The 22,833-nt window shown below is 33.7% G+C and overlaps 1 protein-coding gene across 5 annotated transcripts in view; it reads right to left on the reverse strand.

The window, feature by feature from the left end:
• Positions 1-742: 742 nt before the first annotated feature.
• The window catches only part of LOC121427055 (diacylglycerol kinase theta-like), a 74,275-nt gene continuing 52,184 nt past the window's right edge, over positions 743-22,833 (reverse strand). For all 5 annotated transcript variants that reach the window (XM_041623390.1, XM_041623392.1, XM_041623393.1 and 2 more), the window contains 13 exons: positions 22,460-22,550; positions 21,880-21,993; positions 21,384-21,537; positions 20,807-20,854; positions 19,955-20,070; positions 19,015-19,166; positions 18,166-18,314; positions 17,085-17,193; positions 15,350-15,562; positions 14,697-14,852; positions 14,037-14,205; positions 13,386-13,484; positions 743-8,578 (listed from right to left, as the gene is read on the reverse strand). In XM_041623390.1, the coding sequence (XP_041479324.1) occupies positions 8,423-8,578; positions 13,386-13,484; positions 14,037-14,205; positions 14,697-14,852; positions 15,350-15,562; positions 17,085-17,193; positions 18,166-18,314; positions 19,015-19,166; positions 19,955-20,070; positions 20,807-20,854; positions 21,384-21,537; positions 21,880-21,993; positions 22,460-22,550 (1,726 nt within the window). In that variant the 3' untranslated portion in view covers positions 743-8,422. The remainder of the gene's footprint in view (positions 8,579-13,385; positions 13,485-14,036; positions 14,206-14,696; positions 14,853-15,349; positions 15,563-17,084; positions 17,194-18,165; positions 18,315-19,014; positions 19,167-19,954; positions 20,071-20,806; positions 20,855-21,383; positions 21,538-21,879; positions 21,994-22,459; positions 22,551-22,833) is intronic.

A 22,833-nucleotide genomic window follows, 5' to 3' on the forward strand; every position in this document is an offset into this window, starting at 1 on the left:
TGAGAGAGAATGTGAGAGAATAGTGTGTGAGAGGGAGAGTGACTATGTTGGAGAGAACTGTGTTTGAAAGAGATGTGCAAGAGAGCATAGGGTGGGAGAGACTTGTGTGTGTGTGTGAAAGGATCATTGTGTGTGTAAGAACTGTGTGTGTCAGAACTGTGTGTGTCAGGGAGAATTGCATGGTGCCAAAGAGAATTTGGAGAGTAGTGAATTAGAGAATAATTTATGTGGCAGAGAATTTTGTGTGAGATATATTTGTATATCTGTTTTATGACTTTATGCAATATTGTGATTTTTCTTTTAATGTCACTCCATTTATTATATTTCTTACTTTGATTTTTTTAATAATCATTGCAATTCATCATAACCATTTCAAATCTAGCTTATTTCTTACAATCTTATGTCGTTTGATCACTCTGGCGAAGTCTCATTGCATTTTTATGTTTAATGACCCCATAATTTCAGTTTACTGAGAGAAAAATGTCTACAACCAAAGTCAATAGATCATTTTCAAATGATCAGCTTGCAGGATTTTTATTAATGTCATTTCAACCCTTTAAAATAATGGAAATTTTCATACACACACATCACAATAATCATCATCACAAAGACAGCTTGCAAAGTTGCAATTATTCAGAAATCACAAGTATATTAACACATTCATATTTCTATTGTTAGCAATTCAGTTTTTATTTCATGTTTGAAAGAAACAGAAGAAACAGGAGACACACAGAGAGAAAAATGCTTTTACATATTTTTTTTAATCTGTTATGTCATTAAACATGTGTGGTATACTTTATAGCAGTCAGCTTGCCTTGCACTGGTGAGAGTGAGTGCAGGAAAGAGAGTAAGATCATAATTATATATATGATCATCCTACTCCTTCTCTACAATAATTATATACAAGTTATACACCGAGGGGGCTAAAAAAAGATACTTCATGTGTGTGGGTACAATCTACTTACAAAAACAAAAGACATGACATAAACAATAAATTAACTTAATAACTACCCAAATTTAAACATTACATCGTAAAGGGGATATATGATAATTCAAACAAAGAATTCATCAGATGGTTCACTGATGTTGAATTACAATATATATTTAAATGCAAGGATCTGTAAATTGATATTTAAAATAAAACTGCTTTAATTAAGAAGGATATTGTCAAATCAATGACAAAACTAAGAACCAATAAAAGGCCTTGCAAATTCACACATAGTTATTAAGAACTCTGTCAAGAGTTTATGTGGAAACTATTTTGCATATTGACTGATAATCAATACTTTTCTTTGAAAATATTTAAGAACCACTTTCTACTAACTGCAGAGCCATGTAAATGAAAAGATAATGTAGGACTGGACTAACCAACTTTGATATAATATTGAAAAATTTAATTAATTATATGGGGATAATGGGAAAATGCCATTAACTCTAACTCAACTGCTGATTAAATAAATGGATATTGTCTTTATTTTAAGGGCTAGCTGTAACTGAACTTGATTGAAAAATGTTTTTCTACAGTAGATTTGGCAAACAAAAGAAATAAATAATAAAGAATAGTAGATTTAATCATTCATGAGGGATTTTTCTGTATAATGATATTCATAATAAAGATATTTTTAACATACCATTGAATTACAAATTGCCTCTAAGCAGTTGGATAGGCCTTGTGTAACAAAATCCCCCACAATAGTTATCAGTACAAAACGGATTGGGATAATTACTATAATGAACACACACTCATACACACACATGTTAAATAGTTTTTAAGTTATTTAGAATAGTTAATTTACTTTCTTTCCATGTACTAAACTATATCAACATGTAAACAAAAATGAAAGTGCCTCAAATTAAAATTAAATTTGTGATAAATGTGATCGTACTATAAGAGTAAAATAGAGATAACGGCAAATTAAGGGTTCATTATTTCAATGAAATATAATGAACATCCTTGGGTCATTTTATTTTTATATTTAAGCATTTACCAGAATTTGTTATACTTAATCATTAAATAAAACCCCATAATCAATAATAGCATGTTCCTGTGTAATTTTCTTCCACATTACTTATTGCATTAAAAATAGAATATAATGAAACCAGAACTGAATTACTAAATATTTGACATTATTCTTCTGGGGGAAATGATAGCATCGACGCTAAGTCATCATTTATACAGAGAAAAATTACCACAAAATTAATGTTTCAACGAAGATAATTGAATATGAATTTTATCAAACCTTCAATATCATGAAATCTGCATCATATGGATAAAATTTCTTTGATCAGTAGTGAGCTAGATGTAATTATTTTGAAATCACTTTGCAATTGTAGACTTTGAGAATTATCCTTGCCATTTTTAAAAAAGCTCTATGTAATAATTTTAAAGTCACTTTGCAATTGTAGCTGTTATTTCGATTTCAGTTTCTACAAATGAAACTACAACTTTGAGAATTATTCTTGCCGTTTTTCAAAACTCTGTAAAATCAGCTGAATGACTTTAATCAACAGATTACATAATTTTTTGTATAAATTGTATTAGGGAAAACATAGGTGTCATACAAAATGGTCAAATTCCTTCTACATACAAGTATCTAAAACTAATTCTTGAAATGATAAAAAATAGACCCTAATGTTCTTCTTAACATTTAACCAGGCCTTTCTCCTTTATTATGGACATGAAAGGAGGAGATTCTTTTAAATAAGCTTGAAATAATGAACAATATCATATCTTTATTCTTAGATCACATCTCGACATCATTATTTAGGACATTTTTGTTTACAACTATTATGGTGCAGTTCTACTTTCATTTAGCTTGTTACTTTTCCCAATGAGCAGCAGTTTTAAAAAGGTTTGAATAAGTTACAAATGGCAGCGTATTGTGTTTAGCAGTGTCTGTGCCAATCTAGATGAAAGGTACTTGATTCTAAATATCACACTAATCACATATCTAATGAATGAATGAGTATGTATACTACATGTGTCCGTGACAAGTCCAATATTTGCCTGGAAAAAGGAAGTGTTAAACACCAATTTTTTTTCTGTGATAAGACTCGGCTCTTGCTTCAGTGAGGAATGGAATCTAAGCTTGCAAGAGTAATTACAACAAGTGTTGGGGAAAAATTTGAGCTGTTCTGACCATGCGGCTCACTACATTGCAAGCTTGAAAAAAATTGAAGATAATACTGGTATATATATATAAATCACAAACTTTTTCCTTTTTTTCTCAAGAAAACAATATTTGCACCATGAGGGTTCTTATTTGTTCCCTTACTCAATGGTGACAAAGTCTTACAACAAACAAATTAGCGGGACCAGCCCATGGATTCTATATTGTATGATATATATATATGTATATATTTATATATTAAGCATCAAGCATCTCTTGTTCTTGTGTCCAATCGACAAAATTTATCCTTAAGCATCAATCAATTTACGATATCTTCAACAAAGAAACAATATCTGCTTCATAGTCTGCTTGTCCTACTCTAAATATAGGCAGCAACAAAATCAAAGAAAGTTTTGTTCATCAAAACAAGAGGTCAGAGGTCAAAAGTAGATACTCTTACAATTCTGAAAATTATACATATGATAACATCCATTCTTACTGCACTATCCGATAAGCTCAATGACATGATACATCACATCTAAATGATGCAATGTGAAAAGGGACTTGTAAAGAAGTATTCCTACTTACAATAATCAATTAAAGCATACTTTCACATGGTTAGAAGAAATAAACAAAGTTAACATAAATAAAGATGCAATCTTGATAAAACAATATAAACTAAAAAGATAATTACACCAATACCAATATTTTAGAATTGAGATCAATAAATAACAGAAACAAAAAAATATTGTTGAGAAGAAAAAGTGAGCACACACTATTCCAAGCTAACTTCAAATGACTGTAGAAAATAGATTATATACAAAGCTTCATTTCAATTTCTGGCCTAAAGGTAGATATGTACTACTTTCAGCTCAATGTTAACAGTAAGATTAATACATGTATATATAAGAATGTGACTTTTATATATATATATATATAAGTATATATATATATATATTTTTTCATATATTTATATAGGATTAAAAAAAATACACAATACGTGTTCCTTACACTAGGTTCTACCAGAATGTACCAAATACAATGATGTACATCGTAGAAGTGCTGCAATTTCTTCATCAACAAGAGATGAAGGACATTTTATCATTGAATTGTGCAGAGATTCTTCTGAAAGTCATATATATGTTACTACAGCAAACTAACACAAGTCTAAACATTCTACATGCCTTATATAATCATTGCCACTTTCTGTATTCAATATATTAGCCTACCTCCAGCCCTCCACGTATTCATATCTTTTTTAAATCATATATGCATAGAAAACCTTTTGAATTGTAAAATATCTTCTGAAATTTGGGAGAGCTAATCAATGCTGATATAACGGAATTAATCTTTTTTATATGAAAAATCTCAATCCAGTAAATTGATTTAGTTAAGATTAAATTCCTGAAGGGTGGAGTGAGGCTACTAGATGAATGAGAAAAGTGTCAAAGTCATACATTGTACATGACTCAAACTGCAGGCAGAGGTTTCATACATTACTATTATGATCAGTTTAAAAAAAAGAATAAATTTGGAGGGGATGGGGCAAAATTCAGCCCCTAGATATATTTTTGCAATAATTTCTTTTACTCTCCCATATCTATTGAGACTTAATTTGCTAGGGCCAGAAACGTGAATGTGAATATATGCCAAATTTTAATCACAAATGTAGGATTATTTGTTGTATTTCTGATTGAAACAAATTTGTTTTAAGACCTCATGTTGTCATAATAATATAACTTTTTCAGCAACAAAAAAAACCAATAAAAAAAACACAGAATTAAAAAAACAAATACATGATGAATCTGAATAGAAATCAAAATATGTAAGAATTTTAAAGCTGCATCACAAACGATAGTTAAAAGTTGGAAAAAGAATGCATGACCAAACTCACGATATGTTAATGAAATAGGTTTATTTCAAAATGATTAATATGAGGGAACTATCATACACAATTAGGAAACCTCCATCTGCAGTTAATTCTAAACTAGAAAAAAAATATAAAGCAATAGATCACTTGATATCTGAGAATAGCAGATATGAAAAAAGAAATGCCCCTTATTGAAAGCAAGAGATAAATACATTTACTAGCTTAATATTAAGTTTTTCTTAAGAATAGTTCTCAGCCATTGCTACTAGTACTGCACGCTTCTTCAAAGACGTGCAATTTTTAAATAAATTTCCATAAAATACAATTTTAGTCACTGGCAGTACACAGTGGTCAAGAACGTAAAGGTCTGATCAATAATCATGTGTGAGTCCAAATATCATACACTTGTCCTGTCTTGTTTCTTTAGTTTTCTTGTTCTTTTGTCTTGTCAAGAGACAACAGTAGTTGCTCCAGTTCATAAAAAGATTCTTCAAAAAGTCTATGACGTGTCTAGACCTGTTATCAAGGAGAATAGTTTGACAGGGAAAACTGTAAAGCCAATTTTTTTTTGTCATTTAAATTTTTTTTTAAATATTAATTGCAGATATCTGTTTTAATTCATTGCAGTTACTCAAGAGATCAATGATTGGTAATGGATTGAATAATATTGAGTGGTTTCTTGCTGGTTATTATCACTTACCAAAAATCAAAAGACAAACATCTTTTTTTTATCATCCCAATCCAAATAAAGAAACCCCCAAACAGAAATTCCTTATACTAGATTGTGTGAGATAAGAGAAGGCAGCTATATTCAAATCAACACTGTGGTAGATCTGGAAACAAGAATATTGAGTTTTGGTGAGATTTTTAGACAACAGGCTAGTCAGCGTCCTATACTCTTTAAGTTCAAGTAAACATTGCAATTTGGATATTTACAAACAAATAATTCATTATATATTCCTTCACCAAGGATATATGAATCTTCAAAATCTTGAATCACAAAGTGACATAGTGCTAGTATCTATATAATGTTGATCAGCTAGTAAAGTAACTCGAGAATTCCTTTCCATGTTATTCTGCACATCTTTTATTCACTCAATAATATTCAGCTAGTATCTCTCTTTTTTAATGTAAAGACCCTGTTTTTTAAATAGAAATGCAATTTGCATTCAATTATATACAATTTGCAGCCACACAGTGTTTATGACATTCGTTTGAATTTCAAGAACAAAATATAAGCTGTTTCTCTCCAATATTGAACTAACTCAGACAAAGAGAACACACGATAAACACAAACTGCCTTGCTCTTACTCCTTTAAAATAACAAAGAATGATTTGCAAGGCAAAAATAATAGCTGTTCTGACATGTTCTTTTATCGACCAAACACTTTAGCATAATGAGATTGCGCTCAAATTATTTTTATTTTACAGGAGTTATATGAATATTACAAAATCTCTGGCATCTAATCTATACAAATTTTCGTGTAATTGCATCAGTGTGTTAAACATGAATACATAAATATGTAAGACAGTGACATTGTACAGAAAGAAATGGTAATATATTTTTTTGTCAATTTTGTATTCAAACTGACAGTAAGCACACACAAAATGTCTTCATTTCTCTCTCAGTGACAATCTTTAAATGATTGTTTCTATTACATTGGTTTGATCATAAAGTCAAGTATAGAAATGAAAGATTTCTAGGAAATGATCCAAGTTCCAACCAGTATAACCTTTTTTTATCATCCCTCAGTCTGATATACTCTCAGATGTGTAAATGCTATTGAATGATGTCTCATCTTAATATAATCCATAACTCAGCTCATTAAGAAGTTGTAAATAAACTCTTTTAAATCACTTAACAATTAAGAGTTGGTTCTCTTCTCTAATTAAAACTTGCATCATTTCCTTATCTTTTCATTTTGAGTTGGGCAGGACATATATATTGTGCTGTGCAGAGCATTCTAAGATACACACATCACACTAGTATTGCACATCATCATAGTCATATAAAAACTGTCAAATATTCTCATCATTTGCCAGAACTCGATCACATGTTTTGTTAAGCTATCCCCATAGGGATATATACAACACAAAATAGGCATATGTTAATAGAGAAAGAAACGAGTCAATACACAGTAATGATGAGAGAATTACACTGCTACTCCAAACAGAATATCCTTTCTGCATGAATTACTCATTATCATTCTCAAATTCTTAAAAATATACAAGTTGCAGTATTGTTTGTAAGTCATTTCATTTGCACACTGCACAACAGTGGCATATATATGAAAAATGTATCAATTATTTGTCATCGCATTAGAATAAAAGCTCACACATCTCATTTAATTCTCTTTTATACACAAGTCATACTTCTTCTCTCACTCTTGTCACTTATAAGAATCGTAAATTTATAGAAAAGCAATAATGACTTAGAGCTACGCATTATTTTGGTGCAAATATCCGAGACAAATGAACCCAGAAGATCAGCTTGTGACTCTAAGCAATTCTACCATAGGGAGAGCTATGTCTACATTGTTCATATCAATCAAAGTGAGGATATTATGAATGGAGGAACCTTTTTCATACCTTATACTCGATTCTACATCGTAGGTTGTATAGGGACAGTGTTCAATATCCCATCATGGTCTGATATCTCTTTAGGTCATACCTAAATCACACTCGAGTCATTGGCTTTGAAAACAGCTTCATGAAAGAAAGACACAGTCTAGACAATGAGATAGGTGTCACCAAGGTCAATCATTCAATGTGGAGAAAACAAAGAATCTCCTTCGTAACCATAATGTCAAATGTGAAAGACAGTCTTTCTCTGTTCTCTGATTAGAACCACAGGAAACTTTGATTATCATACTCACAAACTCATAGCAGTCTACAAAACCGCAATTATACCAATTTCTTGGTGGCAGAATATCTCAGTTAGCTTCCTTGGCATTCATTCAAACTTCTTCATTCAAGCCTCATCAAATCTATTCACTCCATCTCCAAATGATGTAAGAAGATTGCATCTTTGTGTCTCCATCGTATCCACCATTCAATAATTTGAGAATAATTGTGACATCATCATGGCCCATCAAGAGCTCACATAAAGGCTTCATTAAAAAACTTACTACTGTCTACATAGGCATAATGATTTATACTTAATCTTACAGTACTTTTGTCTAACAGGAGAAATAAACATCTTATTATGACTAAAAGGAAAGAAAGATGTCCGATGCGACACAACTCCTCACCATCTACCGGTATGCCAAACCCATCTAGTCTCCCAATATAATTCAGACTTAATCCAACCATCTTGGAATTCTTTCTGTTGGTAATAACACTACTTTCAACAATGATGCGAGCATATCATAGCGAGGAATGGATTCTACCATAATCTAAGGAAAAGGGAATAAAATAAAAGGGATCTAAAATATCAAGCTGCTCAAACTTGGTTCGTCGTCTCATCACTCTTCATTGCTGTCAGACGACCTTGCTGATCTCGTTTCTGGCCAGCAGCGCCACCTTCCTGACTGTTTGGGAGTGCCGGCTCAGTGTTCCGACGTTTGATCTTTGATTTTGATTTCTTTAGCATGGTGGCCTGAAAAAGTAAAGTGAAGGAAGCATTCATAAATATGGGTGAAAAACGTACAAGTGAAATGAAGCAACCATACACTTTGTATACACACACTGATTTTGAGGGAAAAAAAAACATTTTGTTAGTTGAGAAGTAAAAGTAGGCATAGAATGAACTCTACAATTACTTGTCTTTGGATCCCGCAGGAGCTAGATAAATGTATATTGATGTAACAAAATACCGTAAGCAACGGTGTATTAACCGCACCCCCAACTTTGGACTAAAAAAAAAAAAAAAAATTCTCCTCACATTTACATGCATATTTGAGGTACAAAGAAACAAAATTTAGGTTTTTAAGATTTCAAAGTATCCAAAGAGATTACCGGTATGCGGAAATATGCTGTTCTTGATCAATTCATCTACAAATGTTAGAAAGAAAGAACGGTCCCGACAATATTGGCAACTTACACACTCACTCACCTCACAGTCACAGTGTACACACACAGCACTGCCATTACATTGCAAACTACGATACAGTACCAGTCATGCCAGTACATCTTATCAAATTATGATCTGTGTCTTTCCCAGCGTAGGAGGAAGAAACATTCACATTTCTTGCATCACAATCTCACAATTACTTTCAGAAATTTGATGTCTTAGCATGAATTTTGGATACAGGATCACAGGAAGGTTCAAGAAACAAAGAAATTGACATTTTTTCCAGTTGTTTTTTACGGCTTCATGCCGTCTCTCTCGTGTGCGTGGTTTACATGGTATCTTATGAAAAGCAAACAGGATGGAAAAAAAACAAGCTGGCGCGAAACGGGACTTTGAATAGCGCCAGCTTAAGTCGCACTGTAACCACATTACAACGCAATCTCTAAGCTCACTCAACTCTCGCTCAGCGGTGACAAAATATTACCGAGTATACTTGGCGTCTCTTTTAAATTAGCCAGGAAACATCACTACTTTGAATCGAGAATAAAGTCAGAATTAGTGTCATGAAGGTGGGTGCGTTTGTTATGGACAACATTTAATTAATATTGTAACAATCGCTTCTGATTACCCGCGGCTCATACCCCTCTAAACGACATTGCCTGGGCGGCTACGCCCGGCCACTCGATGTGTTGTGAACTGGCAGACATCGTACATGTACGGGAGGGGTTACAGTGGGCTGGCTCAGACCCGTCACCGTGTATAAACCGCACCCCCGACTTTTGCTTCTATCCCGCCGAGAAAAAGGTGCGGTTAATACACCGTTACTTACGGTACATGTCAGTTGCAGCACATCAAATTCTATCTTATCTTTTTTTTTAGTTAATCTATTCCCAAGGAAAATAAGTTGTAGTAAGTAATTACTATAACTCTCCCACTGCTAAGAGATAATGTCAATTGTCTATGTTATAATTGCAAGAAGGCAAGTCGATAAGATATGTATATCTGACCCCTATATGTGACCTTTCTGAAATGACTGGTTTATGTTTGTTATTCATATGAAAAGTTATAATGCTCTCGATTTAGCATGGTTTGAGCAGTTCATGATAATGTGATGAAATACAGCTGTATTAAAAAATAACTTAAGATAAATAATTTAGTTAAAATAAACACAATTCATGGGATAATACAAGGTCATTGACCCTAAATGACGTTGACCTTGACCATGAGACCTGAAACTCGGCTAAAATGATCAGTGGTACATCATTACCCATATATTTTAAGTTTTGTGCAATAGATCCATTTATTTCATATTATATTTCAAAAATTTAGCCTTGGATAAGATTTCAATCTTGACAATGCCGCTGCTGCCGTTGGAAAAGCAGCGCCTATAGTCTCACTCTGCTATGCAGATGAGACAAAAATGGGTCAGATGTACAAGAAGGTTGATTATGGTATTTTATGGAATTTCTAATTATCATTTTTAAGTAAAATACATTTACTGCAAAATGACAGAGGTACATGTAATGTCCTTTGTCTATTCTATAAGGTAATGACTTTAAGAATCCAATTTTCATAACTGATTTTGCAAAAAATAAACTCTAGTCAGGCAGCATATGTCATTTACTTCGACAAATTGGCTAAGTCTGATTTTTCACTTTTATGTGATTGGTGACATCACAAGGAACAACTTTCAACTTGGTGACAAATTTCTTATGGTCATCTTGACCATGTTGGGGGTCAAAATAAGGTCAATGGGGGTCAATATTTTTAAATTGCCCCAATTGTCTCAAATGACACATCAAATTGTTTGTATTGTTATACTGAACAAAAAAGTGTACACAATTGTATACTCTTGACCTCCCGTTAAAAAGTTATGACCAGAAATGTCAAAGGTCAACGAACTTTCGTTAAATGGCAAATTACACTGAAGGTGTTAAGAAAGCTCATTTTTCCATGTTTTTATGCATGTGCGTACTTTTTTATTTTCGATTTTGATAAGTCCATCGTCAGAAGTCCTTATCCAGAAGATATAAAGGTCAAGACAAGGTCAGGGAAAGGTCAAAAGGTCAACAAACTTTCATTGGAGGCCAAAAATCACGTCTAATAGCGGTTAGAAGTTTAGAAATCTTATTTTCGTGGGTTCTTTATTTTGAGTCTATATCTCAGAAGATATTTTATATATAAATGGGTCAAATATGCGTATTTAGGAAAAAAATAGATAAACAGAGATAGACGTCAAATGCATTCAGTGTGGTATGGCTGCAGCAATACTTTGAAACCACTTGACAAACCCTAATGCCCTTAAAGTCGTATCATATTCATGATGTACTTATAAATGCAACCAGCTCTTTCCGAGTTTCTTGATTTTGGAATTCAATTCAAGTTCGATTCATTTTCAATTTACTAGTCTTTGATATGTAAAGATACATTTAGTCCGTTTGCTTTGTACATAATATTTTAATCAACAGAAAGTATTGTAATGTATTGGGGTATATATTTATGTGTACTACATGTATGTTAACAGACACATCGCTTGATCAGTGCTCCCAGCTCCTAAGAAAGATGCCTAACATCTAATTTGGATTAACTCACGAATAAGAGGTGAGGAATGAGGATGATATAAGTTGGACTCAAATTGCTATTAATTCTAATGTGTGACTGTTATCTATTTCTGACAAAGAGACAACATCGTTCATGCATGCTCATTGTAGTCAGTCATTGGTGTCCATCATGCTGATGTGATATGTTCTGACCATTACTCGATCTCTGGAGCCAACGACTACACATTCCTGATTATGTGCTGACATTAACACGGCTTGTACAATTTTATCAAGTGTGTTTTTATGAGCATACAACGTGAAACTAAATTTAATACCAGATGCAGATTTTGTTTTTGTTCTTTTGTTGTTCTTGTTTTTTCCTACTTGCTGAATTACCTGGATTTTACTAGAAAGAATAATTATATAATTGAAGTAGACCACGGCCATACCGCAGCGGGAAGGGGGGGGCTGCCCCCAGAAATTGTGAAGACTTGCATTTTTACAAAAAAATAAATATAATTGACCAAAAGTATGCACGAAATCCTTATAAATTTTAACTTTACAAAATGCAAAAGGGCCCAATGATAAGCTTAGAACAGCACATGAACCATAAATGTGTAGTCCTTCTTGACTCCAGAGATCGAGTAATGGTCAGAATATATCACATCAGCATAATGGACATCCATGACTACAATGAGCATGCCTACACGATGTTGCTTCTTTGTCAGAAATAATATAACCGTCATATATTAGAATTGAGGAACAATTGGAGCCCAACTTATCATCCTCAATCCTAACCTCATTATTTTATTTGCAAGATAATCCAAATGAAATGTTAGGCATCTTTCTTAGGAGCTGGGAGCACTGATCAATCGATGTGTTTATTCTGTTAACATAGTATTATACTTGTACCCCAATACATTACAATATTTTCTGTTAATTAAGATATTCTGACAAAGCAAATGAAGGAAATACTTCTTTACATATCAAAGATGAGTAAATTGAAAATGAACTGAACTTGAATTTAATTCCTAAATAAAAAAACTCCCTGGTTGCACTTATCACATCTTGAAGATGACAGGATTTTAAGGGCATAAGTGATTGTCAAGTCTTTTCAAGGTATTCTCACAATACCACACTAAATGCATTCGACGTCTATCTCTGTTTATCTATTTTTTCCTAAATAAGCACATTTGACCCTTTATACTTATAAAATGTCTTCTTAGATATAGACTCAAAATAAAGAACCCACGAAAAATAAGACTTCTAAACTTCTAACCGCTATTAGACGTGTATTTTGGCTTCCAATGAAAGTTTGTTGACCTTTGACCTTTCCCTGACCTTATCTTGACCCTTTATATCTTCTGGATAAGGGTTTCTGACGATGGAATTATCAAAATCGAAAATAAAAAAAAATACACATGCATAAAAACACAGAAAAAAATGAGCTTTCTTAACACCTTCAGTGTAATTTGCCATTTAATGAAAGTTTGTTGACCTTCGACATTTCTGGTCATAACTTTTTAACGGGAGGTCAAGAGTATATAATTGTGTACACTTTTTTGTTCAGTATAACAAGACAAACAATTTGATGTGTCATTTGAGAGAATTGGGCCAATTTAAAAAATTGACCCCATTGACCTTATTTTGACCCCTAACATGGTCAAGATGACCATTAGAAATTTGTCACCAAGTTGGAAGTTGTTCCTTGTGATGTCACCAATCACATAAAAGTGAAAAATCAGACTTAGCCAATTTTTAGAAGTAGCTGGTAAATCATGACATATGCTGCCTGACTACTCCCTTGAGAGAGAAGAGACATCTACAGATGTGTAATGCTGACAATATTTTACCTGTAAGGCTGACCGACAGACCACTACTTGACCAGCAAGCTGCATCCATGGTTCTCCGTCTACCTGTACTGGCATGTCAGTGTTCATTGTGATCCGAATCTGAGTAATCAATTGGAAATCATTCAAGATATCTCATAGAATCAATATCTTCTGGTTTTGAATAAAGATAATATATTTCAATTCTGCTTGTCCAAATGGGGTAAACATTGGCTTAGTTTGAGTTGACTTGGAAATAAAGTGAATAATATACGAGCCTTATCTGCATACACACTGTCATAAAATTGTGTCCTTGAAATTAACATTCATCTTCAGATCTGATTTTAACTCATATCAAATTTTCTGTGTTGAAGAGTTCCTCTTACCTTTCAATTACCTTTTAATACAATAAAATTAACATTACCTATGTAGCCAAGTTTAAATTCCTAATGATAAAAAAATACAAATTTTACAACTATGAAAAATACATCAAGCCCTTACTTTTAGTTTGATTACAATCAATAATTTACATGTCCGCTAAACTATATATTATCTTTTCTTATAAAATATGTTTCAATGTGGTTGGATTCTACCCCCCCCCCCCCCCATTGACAACATGTGAAATGCCAACTCTTCTTTTCTATTTCTATGAACAGTGATTTTGACTCTAATTACCTGTGCTCCTTGAGCAAGACGAACCCCTGACCGAAGACCACTCTGGATCTGACCCAAATGGACCACACCTGTTAGTCCTACCAGCTCTAGCATACCATCGTCATGGCGACACTTACTAAATGAGTTGTCCTGTCCATCTATTCCCCAGGCATCTGCACCTGATCCCCAGCTGAAAGAGACATCATCTCATTTTAATTTCAGTAAAAAATACATCACAAATAGCTTATTGATCAGAAATCAACATTGTTTTACAAATAAGAATGATTCAGCTTTATGAATTATGAAATAAATTCCCTAGCACACTTACAATAGACCTACACAAGTCAGACAAGTGTTATTTTCTATGAATTGAAATGAAACCTTCATGTAATTGAGCAAAAAATTTATATTCTATAGCTAAGTTTACATCCTTTAATTTATGATAATAAAAGAAATATGAACATTTTTAACACGCCAGTATCCATTATATAGAGATGCTTACGACATGGCAGAGAAAAAAAGGAAATGGAACCATATTACTTAAGAGATCCTTAACTGAAAAATAAATGATATTTGGAACATACATTGCTCAAATATATAGATTGGTGTTGATAATGATTATAAACAATTCTTGTAATTCTATAAGCTTCATAACGTGCTTTACGTGTTATACTGATATACCTTGATATATTCAAGACGAGTATGCCTTCTAGTGTCGGTAAGGAAACAGGTTTACCATCGACCTCAATCTTGATCTCTTTATTGAGCTCTTTGCATGAGGTTCTCCTACCTAGCTTCTGCATACCAAGTCTGAAGTACACACTCTTGTTGTGCAATCTAAAAAAAATACAAACAGACAATGATTCACTTTCCTTCGCATCTAAATGAAATATATTTCCTGTACTTATTCCCATTTTTACTAAAACTATTCATACAAACTAGTATCGTCATTAACCCCCCCCCCCCCACCACCATCATCATCAACACAACCATCACCACCACAACCACCAACACCATCACTACTGCCACCACCATCATTATCATCACCACCATCATCACCATCACCATCCCCACTACCACCACCATCACCATCGCCACCACCATCACCACCACCAACATCATCACCACCACCATCATCATGATAAATAACTACCACTCTGTGTGGGCAATCCAGCCATTCATTATGTAAACATTGTGTATTTAATGCTGTAAATTATAACCGATTTAACTTGTTTGTATTTTTATGTGTTAGTTATGCATGGAATATAAATACAATACAGCACAATCATCACTACGACCACCACCACCGCATTATTACTATCGCACCAACTAACCTGCTATTAAACTTCTCTGGCTTTTCTTCTCTGGCCAGATGGAATCCTAGGCACAAATCGGCATCAATGCCCAAACTAAAGTAGTTATTCATGACAAACATATTGGGCATTTCATCATTGCTAGAGCTGCTGTTGGATGAGTTGGATTTGTTGTCTGCATCAATGTATTTGCCTCCTGGACCTTGTTCACTTGGCTCAAAGATTACTGTCCATCTATAAAAATAGGTATATAGTTAACATTACATATCTTGCTTAAGATTGTTGCATTCAGAGCATACATACAGCATAAGAAAGCGAATATTCTTATTAGGACAAACGTTTACCTGTAAAACAGTTCATTTTCTTTGCTCACGACACCCACAGTATGTTTTTCACCCAGGAAAAAGTGAATTATTTGTTTTTCTGCCCCCCCCATACGTGCTCTGCACTCAAAGTCATGTTGTGCGCATCACACAGGTGCGCCTGACTGGGCTCTGCCTGTCAAGCTAGATATCCGAAAAGTTTGACGAAAATTCTCAATTTGTGATGAAATATTTTCCTTCATTATTTCTTATTTGATGTGATGAAGAATGATGCAGGCGGAAGGGAAATAAAATACATGACTCATTCTCAAAACAAGCTATAACTACATGTATTTACACTCAAAAGCAACAATAGAAGGGTTTCAAGGAAACTACTGATTTTCCTTTGATGTGAACAGTTATAGATCCTCAAGCACCACTGTATAACAATGCCAGCTATACTCATTAATATCATCTTAATGTCATTTAACACTTGTGAGGATTGTGAGGAAGACATTGATCATGGGAAAAATTGCTAAAATAGGCAATTTTAGGTAATTTGTCAATACTTTACTGGTAGGGACATTCAACAATTCAATTTTTGTTTTGGCTCAATGTAAAATGAATATACATGGTATAACTGGTAAAAAATCATCAGAAATACATAATTTTATTTCATTCATCAAATTTCTATTTTCCTAATTTCATGAGGGCTCATTAAAATTTTATTAAAAACATTGAATTGTCAAGTAAAAGAAGAAAATAAAAGAGGGAGAAGAAAGAAAGAGTGTGGAAAGAAGAACTTTCTCAAATCAAGTATTCATCGTACCTATTCTATATCAACAAAGCCCAACACTAATAAAATACAGCATTTGATTACTTGTAAAACTTGCAGTCACATTTCTTCTTGTTAAAATCTGTCATCTGTTTATTACTCTGAGATTGATAAATAACTAGAGCCTAATTCAATATTGGTATTTCTTGAGTAATCCATGTAAAGCACCTGGCTTTTGGTTCATTTATTTCCCAAGTAATATACTACATGTACATTGTGTAAGTATCAAATAGAGGTGATTGGCATTGAACATAAGTCAATGGGAAGGGGGGGATGGTCATTCCTTGGGGTGTTTCACAAAGATTTACGTATAACTTAGAGTCGCACTTAAATGTATAGTTGCGTGCGGTATAATAGACATCACCACATTGGTCAGATCATGCCATGAGGATGTGCACTACTGCCTATTGATTAATAAGATTGAAAGTTGTGTATCATGTACGCTTGGGCTTCACGTACAACTCTGTGAAACACCCCCCCCCTCCCCCGATCTGAAATAACCCATACATTACATTCGGTTTAACCAAGGTCACCATATGGCTAACAATTATTTGCCCATTTATCGGTCACTGTTGTTACAAAAACCAGTATTGTATTATGGTAAGTGAAATGTTCTAACCTGTCTAGTTTGACTTCTTCAGCCTCTAACACACAGTTTAGCATAGCAAACAGGTCTTCTCCTTGCTGGTAACCACCACCCCACTTCAGCACTCTCGCTAGATCATTACCTATATTGTTATAGAAATCATACATTGTTGTTCTCATTTTTCATTCATTAATTACATTTCATTTCATCTTTGATAAACACACATGTCAGAAACAGGTACATGTAAGAAGTGCACGACCAACATTTAGGGGCACAGAGAAACTTACAGAGAACATACAATTATATCAATCATAAAGAAAGCAGAGACGAATTGATAGATACTGTAAGATTATATTAGACATGATCAGATAATTTCAAAATAAATTAACTTGGAATCTACATCCAAAGTTACAGATTTGAAAAAAAAAGTAGATTTGTATGTGCATGTAATAATAAAATCCTTGTTCACCCAGAAAGGGAGAGGGTGACAATTATAACAAGTTTGAATTCTGATGATATTTTCATTTTTTATGACATTTAAGAGACAATTCCATTCAATATTCCATTAAATTTGTTTTGAAAGAAGATCATAATATCTAATATTTGTAATCTAAAGGGCGGTACCGTATTCTCATAGCAAATTTAGACCAAGATTATCTTTTACTACACTTCGATTGAATATCAATAAAAACAATTCACCAAGGAAAAATTATTTCACACTATTTGTGAAAGTTTGTCAAAAAGTGTTATTATGGACTGGGAAGAAAGAGATAGCATGAGTATAATGTGAATCTCAAAGAATTATATGGGAAATCATCATGAAGATGAAATCAAGGAGTCTATAAAAGTGTGGTCTAAAATTCCTTTTGGTCAGAACTTGGCTTTGATTATCAGAATATCATTTAATACGTTGACATGAAGCAATTATCAATAATACATTTCATGACATTTCATTCAATTTTTGATTCAACCATTAAAAAATAACCTTACAATATTATAACAATATTCAAAGGTGCAATAGAACAAAACATCTTATTGAGTAAACAGGGTTACAGAGGTTAGCAGAAACCTTAGCTAGTAGGTAAGGGTTCCCTACGAGTAAACAGATACTGACCTGTTCCTAATGGCAGTATTGCGATAGCTGGTGAGCTACAGACTGATTCTTGACCGATATCATCTAGACATTGAAGTACCCAACCAACAGTACCATCACCACCACAGATTAAGATACGATACTCCCTCAAATGACTGTAAACATGGAGGCTAAATCAGAAAAGAGCATACAAACTTTCGTTTACTAATACTTCCTCTAAAGTTATCGCAAACAAATATGTACAGGCGGAAACATTTAAATTTATTTTTTTTAATTTTTTTTGCATCACTTGTGCCTCCGAGGTGAGAAGCGAATGAATCATCATGACTCACAGGACTCTCCTCCCAATACAAAATGATTAAAATGATTTTATAAAAAGATTTCCTGTCTTGATTAACCAAATTAAGACAAGTGATTTATGGCTGAGAAAAGGTTTAAGGTTCAAAATAGTAATATGAGGATTTGCATTCTTTCTTGAATAGGGGTATTGTTTTATGTTTGATTTAAAGTACAGATTTGCCATGGGGGTAAATACCCTTGCAGCACATTTCATGCAACCAATACTTCATGGTACTGCATCAAACAAACATTTTTTTCTTCTTCCTAGACTGTAATGAAGAAGGGCAAACTAGGTACAATACAATAAATAACAATGCACTTATTCTTTACGTTCATATGAATGCTTTATTGACAGAAGGCAATTGTGAATCATATTCGGTGTGGTGAAATTGATTCATAATGGGTTGAGGACATGCTGCATAGGTCTTTAAAATTTCGGGAATAAATTTTGGTGTCTTCCGTTAACTTGTGCCATTAATTATAGATCTGCCCCCTAGGGTGCCCCCACCTCCCCCCATTGCTTTGACCTACCCTGGGAGAGGTCCTCCCTGGTCAAGGTCAAAGACCTGGAGTGGATTGAGCATCTTCTTGAAGCAGTCCATCACTTCAGCTCCTTGACAACCACCACTCTTAACGTTAACAAAGACCAGTAATGGGATGGCATCCTCACTCAGTGCCTCACACTGTAGACAAGAGAAAAAATAATGATACAAAATAATCTTCATGCTAGACATAATAACAAATGATGACAACAAAAACAACAATAATACTTTACTTAATTTACTTTACTTTACTTCAAGGACTAAGCCTGTCCATCGATTAATAATGATAATAATGCGACTAATAAACCACCAAATTTACACTACAGAGTGATCAAGGCACATAAATAACTAAAACTTTAATAAAAATGGTTTTGAGATACTCAACAAAGATATAAATATGGAAATCTTCAAGAAGGCTATTCCACAGTGGGGCATACATGAGCAAATGCCAGCCTCCATTTTTTAAACAATTACCAATAACAAAAGTTAGAGCAAAACAGGGGATAATTGTAATTAAAGAAATTATCAGAGTAATCATATCTGTTAATAACTTTGTCTCCAGGTTTCATGGACCACTTAAGAGCAGACGTTTTACAATTAAACTTCATTCTGGATAAAAAATGTCAATGTACTGGCATAACAAGTCTGCTCACAGCCATTAACACCTCCATCCCCTCTTCCTATTCATAAAAACACTACTATTTCACAATTTATATTTGTCTTGAACAAATGAACATGAAGTCAGAATCCTACATCACTTTCATGTTTTTATAAAAAACTACGGATTGAGACAAACATCTATGAATGTTATGAAAGGGTACATAACAAAACAAAATGAATAGCAAGGTAACTGATTGCAAAAATCTTCAATGATATAACAAGGCAGAACATGTTTGCTAGTCTTGATAGTCTGTGTGCTCAAGTCTTACATGAATTTCTGGAATGAAGAGGACTGTGAGTGGCCTGTCATCATATGATTGATCCTTGAGAACATAGAAGGCTTTCATCGCTACTTCAGGGTCTTTGAAACAGACTATTGCTGCTCCTGTATCAGAAATAGAGGATATACTACAATGAGGAAATGGAAGTTTAAGCAGAGTAGGTAAGGTGCCACAGCGGAGTGGTCGGAGGTGCATGACTTCATCATGGAAGACTGGGGTTCAATTCCCCGCATGGTCCTTGAGCAAAGCATTTTATCATAATTTTCCTATTATCTGGTATCAAATACATGAAAATACTATGAGGATTATTGATACCAACATGTAAATGTGTACAAAATAAGAAAAGGTGCAGCCAAATACCTATTCCTAGGGATAAATAGAAAAAAATACCTATTCCTACATTTTGGTTCATATTTCTATATAAAAAATCAGAAAGATCTTGCAAAGATCAACATATTCACATGAATATATGTTTTCTTCGAGAAAGAATCAAATATGGTATCCAACTCATGATGGACTGGATTAGCAGATTCTTAAACTGAAGAAAATACATTTTTTTTATCTATCTGGCTTTGTAATAAAAAAAATTAATCGCACATAAGCAAATGATCAATAAATCAGACAATTGTAACTTTCATGACTGGTATGTAAGATCAATTACATATTATTTTGGGGGAAAAACCATACAAATGACCGTGTCAATTAGCAGTCTTTCAAATATAGAATAAATTTAAATAAATAATCAGCAAGTGTTTTTGCAATCAACAAGATATAGTACACATTTTCCTTTTCAGTCATTATTTTCTCTTCAAATCATTATTCATGATAAACAGCACTCACCATATTGCTCATATACACTGTTCACTGCATTGAAGACCTTGCAATTGGCTGAAATAAAAGTAAAAAACCTTGAAAGATGATACTGTGATATGAGAGTGGGCTGTAGAAAATAAAACTCAAGCCCTTAAAGAGACCAAAGCTTTGAAAAATCATAATACCTAACATAACATATAGGAATGTTTTTATAATATTATGGTATCAAGAGTTTATAGAATTATAAGGACAGTTCTGGAAAAGCTATATTTTAGATTCATGACATAATCAGCAAACTTCTTTTGCCTACAAAGAGTTCTCTACAGAAATTGGGAATATGTGAGATATCATCTGATATTCCGCTCATGAAAATTTTAACAAAGTAATTCAAGTGATAACATTCTCAGCCCACCTATTGCTCCAGTCTTTTCAGGTGAAGCTGCCGTTATCGATAGTGCATTTCATACAGAAATCACATTGATTCTATACACAAGTGGCTCTTTAAAAAACATACCCTTTCTACAATTTGTTTATTTTCACTTGTCTATGGAAGTGTGCCCCTGGGATTCGGTGTGCATAAGCCTTAGATGAATAATGTACTAACCTTCTTCTAGCAGGTGCCTGATGATGTGTGCATACTTATGTTCTGATAGATTGATTGGTAGGTTACCAACAAACATTTGAGCTCCTTGATGACATGCACACTTATCCTTCTTATGAAGGTAGTATCGAGTCTTCTGCATCCTCCGTAGAGAGTTCTGGCAGAAAAAAAAATCAACTTAGATTTTATACAAAACTATACCAAATCACTAAGAGGGGCATTACACAATAGCAAATTATTTGTAATGTCAAGATGGTTACATTCAAATTTGCAAAGGGGAAGTCTACTGTGACATCTAAAATGACTTGTACACCTTTATATAGAACTGAACCCCCTACTCACCCTCCCCCTCCAAACAAAAAGTGGCAAAAATAATTTAAAAGAATAATAACTGCTGTATAAAAATGGTGACTTATTTTGTGCAGCAATGATTCAACGAAGGCCCATTATGTAGTTAGGAAAATAGTCTAAAGCAGATTCATCACAACTCTGTACTGACCTTGCGTGCTTTGAGAAGTTGAGTCCATGGACATTCATCTCTTTCCATAGCTCTTTCTTGTAATTCATGATCCATGATCATCTCAACTAAAGAGTACTGAACAGGTTCTTCATCCTGAAAAAAAAGATAAAGGAAGGTATGAATGACTGCATCATGCATGAATGACCCTACACTTCTTTTCTCCTCCTTCTTTGAAGTCCTCGCTGAATGTCTTCTACATTCAATCAAGTACTTGTGTGGGTTGACTATGTTTTGACAAGTATTATCTCACATATTATATATCCAATCATATAAAGCCAGGGTAATAATATCCAAGTCCTTTGGAAGCGCATAGAGACGTTATGACATAATGTGATATGGGCCATACAAGAACTGCGTTATTATTATTATATCACAATATTGAGCCTATATTCAAGCTCAATAAAAATCTAAAAAAAACTATTTGGGTTGACTTATTATTGGTTTTGGGGTGGCAAGTCACATTTATTCATATTGCCAAAGTTTGAAATGAAGAATTATAAATGGATTAGTATAGACAACAAAAATACATGTGAAATATACATGTTGCAAGAATCCATACCTCAAGGCCAAATTTATGCAAGGACATATCAATGATCTCCTCCACTGAAATATAACTGGTGATAGAGATTGATGTAAACTCAACAGGCACTCTGGGGGAGAAGAAGGAAACACACCATGGGTTATTAAGATTGAGTCAACAAGTGGAAGCGTCGTGGTGTAGCGGTTCTGACTCTTGCCTTGTAATCAGAGGGTCGTGTGTTCGAATCCAACCATGGTCTAGCGTCCTTTGGCAAGGCGTTAATCCACACTTTGCCACTCTCCACCCAGGTGTTAAATGGGTACCCGGTAGGATGTGAATGCCTATATGTAGTATGCCTAACAATTGAGTCTTGGAACTCTTGTTGGAATGCTCCCCAGGGAATGGAGAAGGTG

Source organism: Lytechinus variegatus, chromosome 1, assembly GCF_018143015.1.
Source record: "Lytechinus variegatus isolate NC3 chromosome 1, Lvar_3.0, whole genome shotgun sequence".
In the NCBI taxonomy this organism is placed as follows: Eukaryota; Metazoa; Echinodermata; class Echinoidea; order Temnopleuroida; family Toxopneustidae; genus Lytechinus; species Lytechinus variegatus.